This window comes from Nyctereutes procyonoides, unplaced genomic scaffold (assembly GCF_905146905.1).
Source record: "Nyctereutes procyonoides isolate TBG_1078 unplaced genomic scaffold, NYPRO_anot_genome, whole genome shotgun sequence".
Lineage (NCBI taxonomy): Eukaryota > Metazoa > Chordata > Mammalia > Carnivora > Canidae > Nyctereutes > Nyctereutes procyonoides.
Window position 1 is genome coordinate 40,710,469 of NW_026575020.1, and position 16,701 is coordinate 40,727,169.

General features: G+C 54.1%; 1 protein-coding gene across 1 annotated transcript in view; it reads right to left on the reverse strand.

The window, feature by feature from the left end:
- The window catches only part of NEK6 (NIMA related kinase 6), an 83,511-nt gene that overhangs the window by 41,918 nt on the left and 24,892 nt on the right, over positions 1-16,701 (reverse strand). Inside the window, exon 4 of the mRNA XM_055324279.1 lies at positions 2,878-2,996. Within this exon, the coding sequence (XP_055180254.1) occupies positions 2,878-2,967 (90 nt within the window). The 5' untranslated portion in view covers positions 2,968-2,996. The remainder of the gene's footprint in view (positions 1-2,877; positions 2,997-16,701) is intronic.

Consider the following 16,701-nt stretch of genomic DNA (forward strand, 5'->3'; position numbering starts at 1 on the left):
CCCTGTGGGAAGCCTGCTTCTCCCTCTGCCTGTGTCTGTGTCTCTCATGAATAAATAAGCAAAATCTTTAAATAAATAAATAATAATAAAATAAAATAGAAAGATAAAATCAGTGACACACATTTCCTTAACACTCATAATGTCAGATGCTATACTGGGGGTTTAAGGGATTCCATCTCGTTAGTCTTCATGGCCCCATTTTACAGATGAGAAAACTGAGGCTCAACTCATTTACCCAACGTTGCCTGGCTGGTGAAGGATGGAGTTGGGAATTGAGCCCTGCCTGGTCCAGAGCACAGTATTCTTGCCATCATGGGCCCTGGCTCCTTCTTCTAGGGATGATTTCAAGGAAATAGCAGGGCTTCCTGCCATAAAGGAAAATGCTTCTGCTGTCAATCTGAGGTGTTTCTATATCTCGAAACAGGCAAGATTTGGGCCATGATGTCTCCCTAGATGGCATTTTAATACCAGTGCTTCATGAATGGAGGAGAAAGGAAGCACCCAACCAACCTCATTCCCGCCTGGACCTGCAGCAGTGCGGTGTCAACGTGGCTGTGCATCCCGTTTCTGCAAATCCAGCCAGATGCTGGCAGGACTGAGGGCCCCTTCGCCGACAGCCACTGCCCAACGACGAGTAATTGTGTCTAATTCCACTTAACTGTGTCATTACCCACTCCAACATGTGCAACCAGACGCCCGGACGCCACTGCCACCGCCACCGCCACCGCTATCGCAGCCACCTCACGTTGTTTGTGAAATAATTACGGGCTCTCTCCTCTGCCAAATGAGGCTGTAATTAACCCTAATTACTCAAAATGCAACTGGCTAATTCTGGGAGATTAATCAAGGGAGACTCAATTGTTAGTGAATGACTTAATATGACAAATTGCTACATTACCCAAGGAGGCCTCACTGCCCCCAGCCATCAGTGAGATGTCCTGGTGGACTCTGCACCAGCAGTGTCCATGGGCCTTTGGGCTTTCTGGGATCTGCCTCCCCAAATTCCATCTGGGAAATGGGCCCATGTCCCATCCGGTAATCAGAATGGAGAGAGTACACACAGCATAGATGCCCTTGGACACTGTATGTGTGTTCTCTCACGTGCGTGCACACGCACACACACCCTAGTAGATGCCATATCTACAGTTTACATGTCTCACTGCTGCATGAATCCATAAACGTGCCCCTTCTCTTGGACTGGTGGAGCTCCACAGCAGTGAGCATGGCTTGATGAGAACTCAGGTGTAGAAGGATTTCACACTGATCTATCTCCTTGGCCGGCACCTTTGTGCAGTGTGTATCTGTACAACTGCACAGCAATCCTGGCCAAGCAGATCAAACAGCAGCCTACCCGAAGTCCTCCAACAGGAACTAGGCAGTCAGAGGCTGCGACAAGCCTTCCAGGGCTTAAGAAGGTAGCTGTCTCTGAGTCTCCCCCTGATTTAGGTCTCATAGCTTTGGGGATAAAAAAACAACAACGCTGCACATTATTTTTCATCATATCAGGCTGCCCACAGACCCTATAGCACCTGGCCCTGGCTGGTTTGACCAGCCTGCCCCTTCCAGGCCTCTGCAAACCAGTTCCTCAAGGAGGCCTCTCTGGTCATCTAGTTGAGATCATGTGCCTTTTGGAGCTCCATGGGCCCCCAATGTTATTCTGCCCTGTTTCCTATCTTTCTCTCCCATGAGGCTATATGCTTTCTAAGAGCAGACCTGGGTCTGTCTCATGCATAGCCCTGTAGGAGTGTACTACAGGTATCTGAAGTTCATTAATTCAGCAGGCATCGAGGGGCTCCTGTGGGCCCGGCCTGGGATGATGTGACCAGTGAAGCCTCACCCCAGAAGTTCTTCTGTTTAGGACAGGAGGCAGATTCCAGAACCGGTGCCCCAGTGGGATACCATGGCCATAACCCAGGGCCTGTACGGCATGGGGGAGGAAGTGGGGTGGAATGAGAAGGAAGGCTCCCTAAAAGCAGCAGCATTTGGACTGAGGCCTGGAGGAGGCATCAGGGAGGGCACTCCCAGCCCAGGGGACAGTGGGTGCAAAGGCAGGGCATATACAAGCAGCTGGGATCCCCAGAAGCCATATTCAGAAAAGCGGCAGGAGGCTACCCAGCTCACCGAGGATCTGCATAGAGTGAAGCAGGTAAGTGTCCTGAGGCCCTGCTGGTTCTTTCTTTCTTTTTTTTTTTTAATTTTATTTATTTATGATAGTCACACACACACACACACACAGAGAGAGAGAGAGAGAGAGAGAGAGAGAGAGAGAGAGAGGCAGAGACACAGAGGGAGAAGCAGGCTCCATGCACTGGGAGCCCGACGTGGGACTCGATCCCGGGTCTCCAGGATCGCGCCCCGGGCCAAAGGCAGGTGCTAAACCGCTGCGCCACCCAGGGATCCCGGCCCTGCTGGTTCTAAATAAAGTGGCTGAAGAGGCCCAGGACTCAGCTAAAACCAAAAAGGGAAGCTGACTTCAAGCTGAGAGTAAGGAAGTACTTTCTGACCACATGCACAGGCTGCTTGCTCCCCTGGAGCCGCTCACTCTCTCCCCATTCCTCAGGCCTCCACCACTTGGCCTTACTAACCAGCATTGACCCTGCTGAGATAAAGCTCTTCATTCACACGGAAATCCCAAGAGCAGACTAGGGCCCAAGTCTGGCACAGAGAAGGTTTCTCTGAGTGCTGCTGGTGACGTAAGGGCTGACCAGGTTGGTAGTGAGCTCCACTCCCACCCTCGGAAGCATTCAAGAAGAGACCAGCTAGTGGCTGCCCGGAGAGATTCCTCCAGGGGCTGGGAGGAAGTAGCCTCCGGGCCCTATGGTCCCTGGGGTCCCTGCTGAATCCCCAGTGCTCTGCAGAAAAAGGCAAAGGGCTCACCTGTGGGTCAGGGGGGTGTGCCAGCCCTGGGGTGTGGCAGAGGTTGTTCGGGCTCCCTCCATGGGGCATGTGGCTGGGCTGGCCGGCCATCCTGCATGCCAGCCTCACAAGGGCACGGGCTGCAAAAGAAAACGAGGGTTTTCTTATACACATGCCTGTTCACATTTTCCTCCTGACAGCACTGGGATGGAGGAGGTACTTCCATTTATCCCATCTTACAGCTGAGGTGCAGAGCAGCCACCAGTCAGAAGCAGGGGGCTAGGACTCGATACCCCACATGACACACTTTCCCTCTGGAACCCTGCCTGACTAGGTTGCTAGGATTATCCCCATTGGATGAGGGGGAAACAAGCTCTGCCCAAGGAAAAATCTCATGATGGCCCCCCACTCCCCCAACGAGCAAAGGAGGTGCCAGATTCAACCCAGATTTGGAGGTGCTGGGCTCCAAATCCTTGTTCTTTCCACATTATTGTTCTCTGTGCTTCCTGGGGGAATTACAAAGCCCTATACCCATTATCACCCCCACAAAAACCCAGATTGTCTGGGTAGTCAGGAGACTGCATGCAGCATCTGCAGGAAGGACCCAACACCTCCATCCTTGCTGGGCCCTGGTGCACCAAACGCAGGGAAGGCCAAGGCCACAGGTCCCCCTCAGTGTGGCGTAGACCTCCAGGCAGGCACAGAGCCCTCTGTACAAGTGAGCAGTCCCATTTAGGGTTTGGACTGCTGCATCAGAGGCCCCTAGGAGAGTCAGGGATGTTGGTCACCAGTTGCCATGGTAACCATGGCAGCCATCCCTGATTAAGCATCCACTCTGTGGCTAGGCCAGAGCTAAATGTCATCTAGGAATCATTCCCAGTACCACTGCCACCCCTTGTGTCACCGGCAGCCTCTGCCAGCCTCCCTAGCAGAAGACTGCCTGTGGTACCAAGGCTGAGGCACACAGAATCGCTGCACAGCCAGAGGTGAGAGCTGGCAACTGGCCACCATGATCCTCCTGGATGCAAGGGAAAAGCCCACAAACACTTCTGCAGCACCTTCTATGTTCAGGGCCAGACCTGGCCTCCCACCTGGCTGCACAGAATGAAAGGGACTGATGTCCAGGAGGGACCTGTCGTAGTGTAGGCAAGTGGTGAGGGACCCTGAAGCTGGCTGCTGCTACTTCTAGCAGACCCCACCTCGGCGGTCCCACAGACTCAACACATCCCAAACAGAGCCCCTAAGGACTGGCCCTGGCTATTGGAGCAGCTCTGTCTATATGCTCCAGAAAGCCAGAGTCCCTAGGAATTGGTGGCTCCTTGGGGCAACCCTAATCAATGACCAATAGGCCCGGTATGAAAGTGCCCTTGCCTTGGGTCAGGACACTCTGGGGGTGTGACTCACACTCCAGAGCCCTGGGTGGAGCCTGTGGGCCTGGTCTGAGATCACATCCCTACTTGTCTGCCTCCCCCACTCCTTTACAGTTTCCTCACTCCCAGGGTCTGCTTCTGGAGTACCAACCTAAGACATCACTTTCTCCCTAGACAGACTCTGTTTCTTTCATTCTTTAAGCTGATCATCTACACCCACCAGCCAAACTGAAAGCCTAACCCTGGTCCAGGGGCTCAGCCAGCTCCATGGCACACACCTCCCAAGTAGACACCATTGTCCCCCACACACACACACTAACACAGGGGTGTCTGGGCACTGGGAAAGGAATCTCTTCCTTCCTCTCCACTGCAGGTTTTTCCAGCTACAGTGGGTGGCATTCAGCCCTCCCAGGCTCGGGGATATCTGTGATGCCTTTTGATCAGAGGATGTCCACCAAGCCCTAAATGACCCCAGAGTTTGAGTCTCCAGCTCTGCCTCCCTAGGTCTGCCCTCAAAGGGACCCCAAGCCTTTCTAGAACCTGCATGCGGGCCTGCTGGGGTCCAGCGCCCATTCTTTCTCTGTGCCCTTAGGAGAGGCCCAGCTCCTCCCTCACACACCTTTCATCAGCTGCTTCAGCGTAATGCCACTCTCCAGCACGCCAGGTAGACAGCTGAAAGCGAGGCCCCATGGAGCAGATGGCTCCCAACTCAGGCTGGCAGGGAAGCCCTCCACAACAGGGAGCGTGTGCAGGGTGAGGGCTGTGTCCTGCCAAGTGTGGCCCATGCTGTCCTGTGTGTGAAGCTGCCAAGACTGAGCCCACATGGACCCACAAACGTGGCATTTTATGTTATAGAGCTCTTTTTCTCATCTTGAATTGGTGGCAGGTGGAGGGCATGGTGGGATTGTGTCTGAGGCCTCTCTCCCCCGCCATGGCCCTGACTCTGTCCTGGTGCGGGACACCTCCCACCTGGGCCCCTGGGTCTCCCAGTGCCTATGCCCTGCTCACTGAGCCCTCCTCCACGTGGGCCACTGAGGCTTCCTGGAATGCATATGGAACCATGGCCCCCTCAGCTTGTGCCCCAGCTTCCACAATGGAGAGCACAACCCCAGGGTGACACAGTGAGGACCAGGAGGAAAAGCCCCAGGATAGACAGACAACGAGCGGCTTCCCGAGGCAGCTCTGTTACTCAGAGGGGACATGTGTGCAGCAATAAACCAGATTCAGAGGGAATAGAATGTAAAATGCGCATGCATTTTAAGATAAAACCGGAGACTCCTGCAGGCTCTGCAGCTGCTTCGGGCTGTACCCCCAGACCCCTGGGGGTGACATGTTCACCATCCTCTGCCCTTAGGAAGACTCCCAGGGAAAGGCTGGAGAAGAACTGTCTTCAGCAAGAAGGTCTGTCTTTATCTCTGAAGGTGCCAAAATGGCCTAGAGGCCAGACCCACACAGGTACCGGCTCACCTGCCGACAGACATCACATGGATAGCTGACCGTGGCATGTGTGCCTCTGGATTTCCCTCCCCTCATCTAAGCTCACCCCAGCCTTTCAGGGCCAGTGGGCCTGGGTTTGCCTCTTGGCCTTGTCACTCACCAGCTGGGAGCCTGGGCAAGTCACACTGGGCGGAGGCTTAGCAGGTGTCGGCCAAGGTCATCCCTCTTGCCCTGTGTCATATTAATGGCACCCTCCCAATGTGCACCCAGAGGCACAGACTACACACTCAGGAGCCCACCCCAGGCCTCTCACAAGGCTCCCAGAGCACTGCCAAGGGGTCCCTGGCCTCATCAGAAACAACAGTAATAATAATGATGTCAAACGTTGTGTGCCTTTATTATGCTAGGTCTTGCTCTATACACTTCATCTCATTTCACAGATCCTATCTCTCAGGGGACAGAGTCTACTATTATCCCAGTTTACAGAAGAGAAAACTAAGGCACAAGGAGGTTAAGAGATTTGCCCAGATCCATGGCAGTTGAGCCAGGACTCAAACCCACGGTGGCATCTTTGCCCCAAATGACTACACTGCACTCCTCATAGGCTACTAGTGGCAAATTCATCATCTTCCTAGTGGCAATTCATCATCTTCCTTCCTTATATACAAGGTTGAGAACTTCCTACATCATCTCTCCACTGAACGAGCCCCTCTCCCCAGAAACAGGGTCTGTGCTGAGTGGGCAGGGGTGATCCCAAGGCTGGAGGGCCACAAGGGGCCATTTCCCACCACAGGGGCCCCATGGATAGGAGCCCCCACAGTCTGTGCCCTTTGGGAGGGCACAGGGTGATGCAGCTCTGCTGTCCATGGTACCTTTTCCGCCAACCCCCTGGAGCTTTGGTAAATTACTGTTCCTAAGAGCTGCTCTATCTAGAACCTAATGGAAGAAGGGCTGTGCCCTGTCCTCCTCCCCAGTGAGGAAGAGGGGCCTTTGTTCTAGGAAAGAAGCCAAGGAGGATTCTGCAAGTCACACCCTCCCAAGTGTCAGAGAGGACACTACAAAGGGAAAGGATACAGGGAGGGGAAGGGTGGGGAGGTGGAGGCAGAAGGAAGGAAGGGGAAGAGAGAAGGGGTGGAATGGGGCGGGGAGGGAGGTGGAAGGGGGGATGGTTGGGAGGAAGACAATGCAGGTTCTCTGTACCTTTCCAGTGAGCCAGATCTTTCCCATGCATCCTAGGGCTGTTGATAGACCCATTTTATAGATGGGAAGCTCATGGTCACATGGCTGATAAGCTGCACAGGGGATTTGCTCTCAATGACTCCAAAGCCCCTCCTGGGAACAGCCACTGCCTCCTGCTCTCTAGGAGTGCTGCATTTCAGAGACTTTACATTCTGTTTGTCTCTACCTAGGTGGAAACTTCACCCCTCTACTGGAGATTCCTGCCCCAAACGGCTTTCTAGAGAGTGTAGATGCAGAAAGACCAAGGGAGAGACTGAGACTGACAGATGCAGAGTGACGGGAAAGCCCTTCAGCACATGCAGGCATCTCCGAGTGACACAGGGAGCTAGCTAGCTGCCTGTCCCTGGCAGGTCCTGCCAAGTTGCAGAACAATGAGGCCCAGCCTGCCAAGCCCAGGTCAGAGGCCAAACATGCATGGAATGTGAGATCCAGCCACAGGCCACACTGAAGGCCTTTCTTCTGCAAGGAGGAAGGGCTCTGCAGATGCATACTGCAGCTCCCAGTCCAGGTTCCCAAAGTGAGTGTCTACCAGGTGCCCAAGGATGAGATCAGGATTTGCCTAAGGGTTAAGCAAGGCCTGCTGGGGAGCCCAGTTGCCTAGGTTCAAATCCTGACCTGACTTCATTAAACCATATAATGACTCGGTTTCCTTATCTCGAAAGTGGGGCTAATAGTAAGATATTCCTCTTAGGGTCACTAAGGGGGACTGAATGTGTTTACAGATGTAAACTCCTTACAGCAGAGCCTGACACATGGGTCGGTCCTCTGAGACTCTGTCATTAGCACTAACCCTCACTGGGCAACAGAGAAGTGATCCTCTCCATGTGGCAGACACGAGAACTGGTGCTCAGAGAAGGGTGGGGCCTTGTCCAGGGTCATACAGCTGGTAAGCGACACAGCTGGGGCTCTTGGTCCCCAGATCATGCTCTGTCTGCCTCCTGCATGTCCTCTTTGGGACAGGTCTGGAACAGATACCGTCATCGCTTATATGAACTATGGCTACCTTTGCAAAGCCCCCTGATACTACCTCCCACCCTGCCCAGCTTGGCCATCAGATAAAGAGCTCTTACTAATTCGGGGCTTGGGTTGTATCCAAGCACTCCCTGGAAGGGACCAGTTCCTGGGCTGGGCTGGGCAATGAGGTTTCTGCAGTGGCCTTTCTGACCAAGACTGTCACCTGGCCCTTGCCTCGCAATTTCTGGAAACTTTATCTAGAGGAATCGTGTCCTCCTTTCCCTACTGCCAAATGACAGTACACCTTGTGGAAGCTAACAGTCCATGAGGCCCTTACCCTCCCCAAGAAAGATGACTCAAGGGATGTCTAGGTGGCTCAGTTGGTTAAGTATCTGCCTTCGGCTCAGGTCATGTTCCCAGGGTCCTGGGATCGAGCCCTGAATCAGGCTCCTTGCTCAGCAAGGAGTCTGCTTCTCCCTCTCCCTCTGCCCCTCATGCTGGCTTGCTCTCTATCCCTAATAAGTAAGATCTTTAAAAAAAGAAAAAAAGAAAGATGACTCAAGTCTTGAAACCCCAGGAAGGTTCAGGGCAAAGACCTGGCTTGGGGTGGGTTTGGGGAGGGTCTCTGCATGTGAAGATCTGTATGTTGGGGGTCTCGTGGTGGTGCATTCATATACTGTGTGTTTATTTATGTCTCACTTTGTTCCCAAACCCTGAGGTGGAAACAGCATGTCCTGCCTGTCCTTTTCTAGACGTCTGCATGTAAGTTCTCCTGACGGCCACAAGGCTTTGAGCCTAGCCACGTTCTTGGCCTGTCAATGGAGGAAGGTGTCTCCCTGCCCTGCCTCCACTGGATGCTGCATCCCATACCAGTTTCCCTGAGGAAGGCCCCTTCCAGTGGAGTGAACAGCTTTCTGAGTTGTTTTCCCAAAGCAGGAAACTAGCTCAGTGACTTTACACCTTCCATTCACAGTTCTCTTCCCCCACCCTGAATAAGTAAGCCAATACTGGTGTGGGCACCAGGGACTACTTCCGTTTGTCCAGCAGGCCCCTGGTAGCAGAAGCCTGGGATAGATGCCTGCTGCTGGAAGCCTTCAGCCAGCCCAGAGAGGAGAGGTGTCACAAGCAGCAATGCCCAACATGCCCCTTCAGACCCCTTCCCACATGGGAGATCTGAGGCCCAGCAGGGACATGGGGTCTGGCTGCTGGTGGGGTCAAGGCTGTGCCAGTTTCAGCCTCAGACAACATCCACATCAAGCATCTCCCCTGAGCTAAGTGATCTGAGTATCTCCCAAGAAGCCCAGGAGGCACCGTCACTCCCAGTTTGCAGACGAGGACAGAGGCTCTGAGGAGAAACATGACTTGCCAGAGTCCATATATCACAGAGAACACTGCCATTTAAACCTGCATCCCAGACCAGCAAGGCTGTGAACACCTAAAGAAACTCCACTGACTCCATGTCCCAGGACCAGGAATGGGAGTGGGACCAGAAGGAATGTCCTACCCACACAGCCTGGCTGGTGGGGAGGACGTGGTGACAGCCTGCCACTAATGGAGCATGCACTCTGCGTATGCACCAGGTACACCCCAGGCCTTGTATATACCTTGTTCCCTTTATGGCCACCCTAGGTGGGGGCTGCTATAATCCACATTGTGTAGAAGAGGATATGAAAGTTCAGACTGGTTAAGTGACAGGCCCAAGGTCGCACAGCAGGCAACAGGCAGAAATGACACTTGAAACCAAGTCTGTCTGACTCCCCTAGTCCATACTGCCTTGGAAGAGTGAATGAAAATGAATGAATGAATGAATGAGTGAGTGAGTGAGTGAGTGAGTGAATGAATTCTGGCCCAGAGGTTTGGCTCTGGCTGCTGTGCCCTTGCCCACACCCTGGCCCCACTTCTCTTCTCATCTTGGGATAAGCAGACTTTACCCATTCATCATTTGACAGGAAGCAGCCAGATCTCAGGCCAGAGTCATGGGGGCCTGGGAGCCACAGGGGATGAGCCACAGACAGTGTCTGGTTTCCTGACTGGTCCTCTGTCTTCTCACTCCCCACCCCCAAAGCCACACATGCTATTCGGATTCCTCAGCTTCAGGACCAGTAGGATCATGACCAGCCCCATCTTCACAGGGTGGGCCTGCAGAACTCAGATCTCCTGCCTGATAACCCAACCACCAGCTTATAACAGGAAGGGTGCCCCACCATCCTGAACACACAAATCCCAATCTGCCGCTCCCCAGCCAACGCTCTCCAGGACAAGGCCTACACGGCTGCACAAGGCATTCCAAGTTCTGCCCTGCTGGCACGGGCCTGCCCTCCTGCATTTCCCAACTCTTCCACCACACCCCAGGCCCCCGAACAGAGGGGCCTCCCCTTCCCGACTGCACACCCCCTCGTGGGTCCTAGGATTGTCACAAGCAATATAGCACCCACACTTCAGGAACAGATCCTGGGTCCTGCTCAAGCTAAACACTCCCGTGAGGTCTTGGTCAAGTCCCACCTGGGGTGTCTCCATCCATAAAGAAGAAACAGACCCCAAAGAGTGGGCATGCAGGGGCAGGCAGGCAGTACCCAGGCCCCTCTTCTCCATCTGCTGGTGTCCCCACAGCAGGGTTCTTCCTGAAGTCCACAGTTTGGGCAGCAACTGCTTCCTTGGTCACCCTCTCTTCCTCCTCTGCTGGCCTTTCAAGCAGGAGCATATCTCTGCAGTCATCTCTAAACCAGCAGTGTCTTGCCCAGGGCCTGGCGGGGTGGGGGTGGGGGGAGCTGGCTGCATTAACTGACTGGTTGGGGTAGGGGGTCGGTGGTTCCTCCCAGGCACCTGAAGCCCCAAGCAAGCAGCGTGTGCCTTCATGTGCATGGTTTCCACAGTCCCAGCTCGGGCAGAAATCACTAAGCCATTTCAAACAGACCTCCCCTCCTACTGCAGGGCTGCCCAGAGCCTTCTTAAAATTGAGAAGCGGGCAGCCCAGGTGGCGCAGCGGTTTAGCGCCGCCTTCAGCCCAGGGCATGATCCTGGAGGCCCAGGATCGAGTCCCACGTCGGGCTCTCTGCATGGAGCCTGCTTCTCTCTCTGCCTCTGTCTCTGCCTCTGTGTCTCTCATGAATAAATAAATAAAATATTAAAAAAATAAAATAAAATAAAATGAAATTGAGAAGGTTCCTAGTCACCTTTCATTTCCAACTGCTCAGATAATAAAACTCAATTTTGGAAGAAAAAAATAAAAATGTAGGAGCTGTAAACATTTCAGTTAAAAGAGTTAAAAGAGCAATGAGGGGGCGCCTGGGGGGTTCAGTTGGTTAGGTGTCTGCCTTTGGTTCAGGTCATGATCCTGGGGTCCTCAGATCAAGCCCCCACCATCGGGCTCCCTGCTCAGCAGGGAGCCTGCTTCTCCCTCTCGCTCTGCACACAGCCCCACACACACACTCACACACGTGTGCGCTCTCTCTCAAATAAATAAAATCTCGATTAAAAAAAAAGAGCAACGAAACAATTGGTTTCTGTGCGGAAAAGCCTTTGGCTCAGGGACCCAGTGAAGTCCAGAAGGCCAAGCCTCATCCCACCCACTCTGAAAAGGAAGATATATATCCAGCACTTTGCTGTGCCAAGAGGTTAATGCAGCACCTCGGCTCATCCCTGCCATGACGTCTGCAACGACCCCATTTTATGGAAGGAGAAACCAAAGCACAGATAAGTGACCCACCAAGGCCCTGGCTCTAGTAGTTGGCAAGCCCTGTGTCTGAACCCAGATCTAACTCTCTCCAAAGTCTGGGTTTTAATCTCATTTGCTTGGGGCAGTCCTTGGAGATTGGAGCTGGAGGAGGTTGGAATCTCACTGTACTGAGGAGCTTCAGACCCTTTAGGCAGCCCCACCATTCCAAGGACCATACCCTTCAGATAAATGAACTCATTCTCTTCTCAAGGCCTTAGCAGACTCTACTCCCCCTCCCTGGAATGAAATACCTCCAGGCAAACCTGGCTCCTTCAGAGCCCAACCCAAGGAACCTCCTCCAAGCAGTCCTCCAGGACTTCCCCAGTCAGGTATTCCCAGCTCCACAGCATTTGTCCCCATGTTGTCACCACCTGCTCACATTTTTCTCTCCCCAAGTGGAGATTTCCTTGAAGGTGGAGATCAAAGCACCCCAGCAGGTCACAAAGGGAGAGCCAGGTGAATGGCTGTTCATCCAGTGTGTAAATGCCGGAGGCCAGGACAGAGAAGCTGGGGTCCCCAGGCCAGCTCATTCCAGGGGCCCCAGAGAACAGATAGTTTCAGAGAGAAATCCCTCTACCCCCATATCCTGTCTCAGACCATGGCTGCAGCCCTGACAACCAATGATGGAAGGATGAAACCCAGTAGGGTTGCCCCTGGCCTCAACACTCGTAAAAAGTTTGCCCTGGGCCCCAGGAGAATGACCATCATCCCAGGTATAGCTATTCTTGGTGGGAGAATCTCTGCAGGAAACTTACTGCTCAACTATCAGAAACGAGCCCAGGCAGTCAAAATTTACCCCAGAGGGAAAAAAACCTGCTTTTTCTGCTTCCCTCATCACAAAGCCCATGATCACTCAGTGTGAACCTGGGCAGCAACAAAGGTCACCGCAGGCTGATGGCACGGACCCACTGGCAGCTCCTGGCAGGCAGATGATCAAGTGAGTAGCAGCAGTGGCAGGGGGAACAGCCAAGTCAGGTGCCCCAAGAGCCCGGACCCCAGGAGTCTCTCATGCCTGCTTCCCTGCCATTTGCCAGGCACATCATCGGGGCAAAGGTGGCAGCCCCAGGCGGCAGGAAAGTGAGGGGTTCCCCACAGCTGGAGGTAGGGCAATAGCCATTACCTTGCAAAGTGGCTCCTGAGAAGCTTGGGAGAAGGGCTGCTCAGCTCAGGGTAGAGGGTGGGTGCGTGGTACAGGGGCCTCTGGGGACCTGGGTGGCCTCTCCATGGTGAAGGAAGAGGCGCCAGCCCTGTCTCTGTGCGGGACTTCCCCTGCCCAAGATTCTCATCCTCAGTCAGTGCCAAAAGGAAACTCCCCCACCACAGGCTGCTTCAAAAATAGCCCCACTGCCACCTCTGTGGTTAATGGAACTTGTCATAGCCACCAGGGAGCCCTAGGCTCACCAGACACTGGAACTGATGGCAGCAGCCACCAGCCTAGGAGAAAACACAGGTGTGCCCCAAACCAGCAGGCTTAGAAAGAGGTCAGAATCCACTCTGGGGTTGCTCAGTCCTGCTCCCCCATTTTACCTTCCAGGAGACTGAGGTTGCAAGACAAGGGCCGTGAGCACACCAGTAGCCACGTCTGACCAGGACCCAGCTTCCCTAACCTACTCCATACCCCACACTGGCTCAGGCAAAGGTGTTTGCTCTTCAGGCTCTTTATGAACCCCTCACACCCAACCTGGAACCAGGCACAGTGACAGTAGACAACAGGATTAAACCAGCCTGGATTTGGGGAGCAACAAGGTATCTTTCATTTGTCCCTTGTACTCCATCCCCGCCTACCCCTACTGGGGTCCCTGCAAGGGCCAAGAGGTAGAAAAGTTCTTGCTGTCCCTTTATTTTTTTTTCTTGCTGTCCCTTTAAAAGCCTCACCCTTTCTTTCTTTCTTTTTTTTTTAAAGGTTTATAGATAATCCTCCAAAGAATTTTTTTAAAATTTTTATTTATTTATGATAGTCACACACACACACACACAGAGAGGCAGAGACACAGGCAGAGGGAGAAGCAGGCTCCATGCACCGGGAGCCCGACGTGGGACTCGATCCCGGGTATCCAGGATCATGCCCTGGGCCAAAGGCAGGCGCCAAACCGCTGCGCCACCCAGGGATCCCAGCCTCAACCTTTCTAATCTCTTCCTTTTAAGCTATTCCAAAAATATTTGTTGCCTGACAGATGAGAGGTTTGGTAGGCAGTAGCCCTGGGTTCAAGTCTTGGCCCTGCCATGTCCCAAGCGGCCTGTGCCCCCATGCTATCACCCTGGGCTGCAGGACAGGACTGACACATGAATCAGAAGTACTTAGCCATTGGCCAGGCACATGACAGACACCCAAGCCATGGAGTTACTGTTGATTGTTACTACATCCTTATTCAGGCCCCATACTCTGCAAACAAGACCACGGATCCAGGAACCAGGACTCAGGATATCCCTGCCTTCCCTCCTTCCATACGTCTTCCCAGCTGTCTTTGGGCAGGGCCTGGGCTGATGGCCAGTAACCATGAGATGACTCAGACAAAACCCCCTCGCTCTATAGCAACACAGAACCCCCCAATACAGAAACAGATCCAGAAACCAGAAAAGAACATGGAAAGTGCCCCCAGGAAGAGGACTGCTGGATTCTCACTTTGGGCCAGGCAAGTTCAGGGACAGCTTCTTACAATATGCAGAGTCTGAGACAGCCTACATGGATAGGCAGGTTTAGGAGCAGAGGGGAAAGGAACTCTGGTAGAGGACACAATGGGATCAAAGACGAGGAGGCCTGTGGACCTGTGCGTTTATGGGAGGAAGTCAGGAAGGCTCCAGGCCAGCCCCAGCCCTTGGTCTCTGAAAAGCACTCCTGTGGCCAACACCTGCCTCCTCCTCCAGAACAAGAGCCACCTCTACCCTAGGCAAACCCCCCACCCCCACGTCCCATCTGCAGCTGGACCTCTAGGACTGACAGAGGCATATGGCAGCTGAGGCCCCAGAGGACACACCGAGCCAGATTCTGGCATCGTGGCTCGGCCACCTGCCAGCATACCTTCCCTGCCGGCTGGGCCCAACTGTCAGGCATATGCCAGGTGCTGGCCCCCTGGGTGGCCGCTGCTTGGCCCAAGCCAGCCTTCCCCAGGCCTGCAGGGTGGACTCCCTGCACCCAGGCCCTAATGCGTGCAGCACTCCTCAAGGACTATCCTCCATGACCCGGCTAGATAGGTGTCATCAGCCCTGACTCACAGAGGAAGCTCCAAACTGGCTGGGTCAGGACCCCAAGCTGGGCACCTTCTCTCTAAACATTGTTTTTCTTCTGTTTCTGGTGCACCTCTAGGGGCTAGTGTGCTCTTGCCTCTCGGGACATAGCCCAGCACCCTGGGAAAACAGATTCAGCCTGGGGGAGCCCACCCTATGGAGCCTTCCTCTTCCTCCTGGGCCTGAGGTGGCAAGACATTTCCGGAGTGTAACTAAGCTCTGCTCCACCTCCACACCCTCCACACTCACATTCATTGCTGGTCACTGCCCACCTGTCCACCTGGGACATGGATGAGAGGGGCAGAGCAGTGCAGAGGGGCACAGACAGGCACACCTGCCCCTCTGTCAGCTGCAGGGCTCTCAGGGCCTCCTGAGCCACCACGCACCCCTAGCACCATCTCCACGAGGCTGAGCTCCACTTCTCCATCCAGTCCTGCCACCTGGTATAGAGCGACTGTCCAGCATGCAACCATGGTTTCTGGAGCCCACACCACAGCAGGCCCTGTACATTCCTGCGTTGTGTTCCCCCTGACCCTCCAGACCCCTCGCTGACCCAAGCAGGGCCTGGGAAGTGCAAGGCCTTCTGTAAATGCTGCAGGTGATCTCTGCTCTGAGCTGTGGCATGTGGCCAGGTGGCTGGCAGCTGGGGGGGGGGGGGCGGGGAGGGGGTGTCTCAAGGCCCCTCAGGGACTCTCACTGCTTGGTTGTCGGGAAATCACAGCCTATGTCTGGGCCTCAGTTCCACACCTACAGCATGGTGGGGTGGCTCCACAGTCAGGGGTCCTCTTCTGTGCTGACATTCTGTAGGAGGCTGATGGAGGACGTGCTGGTGCCCTGCAGCTGAGCTCAGGGACATGCACGTTCTGGGCCTGGAATTGCCAAGGGGAAACTCTGGCTTTAGGAGACTTTCAGAAACCCCCTGAACACTACCCTCCCCATTCACAACAAGCCATGGCATATGGGGGCATGTCTCAAATGCCTCCCGGCTCTCAGATAAAACCGTGGAGGTGAGGTATGTATGTGGGGGGGGGAGGGGGTATCACACACAGAGTACCGCCTGGTGGGACTGGGTGCTGGGCCAGATCCCTCGGGAGTGTTGGCAGCTTGTGCACTCAAAGCAGCCCTACGGGGCAGACAGAGCATCCATTTGACAGCCAAGAAGACTTAGGCTCAGAGGTCATGTGACTTGTCAGAGGCATCCCAGCTGGAGAGAGGCAGACCCTCAGTGAAAATGCAGGCCTGAGTCCTCGTTCACCTGGACATCCTCTGCAGGGTCCAGACCAGGTTCCTGCCCTCAGGGAAAAAGCAGATGTGGTGGAGGGGGCACCAGAGCAAACTGCTTCTTTATGTTGCAAAATCACAAAAGGGATCACTGCTTCTAACTTGAGCTTATCAAGGGGGCTTTCTGGGAGGTGGTGGCACTTGGTCCCCCTGGGACCAGATGGCCAGGTGGTACAGATGTAGAGGGGCAGACCACCACAGGCTCTGGAGTCAAAGAGCCCAGAGTTCAAATCCCATGCTGTCTCTGTGTGGCCACACGAGCTCAGGCTAGTTCCCAAGTCTCCTCTTTGTTGTTCCCTCTTCTTTAAACAGGGGGCCAGGTAGGACCCACCTCTTAACAGTGAGAACTTGCATGCAAAATACCAGCCTAGGACTATCAGGACCCACCTACACACAAGAGCTCAATAAACATGGCCATAGCTCCTATTATGACTACCATTATCATCGTAAAAAGTGCTCATTGAACAGCAACTTTCTGTTCATCTCTGGCAGCCTACTCTGTAGACCAACTATTCACAATAAGGCCAGGGGATCCTTGTCTCATGGCTGACGAGGCCCTTGGACCTGTGGATGTGGCAGGAGGCACCCAAGGCCTCTGAGGGATGCCACCTTCCAGAAGGATAG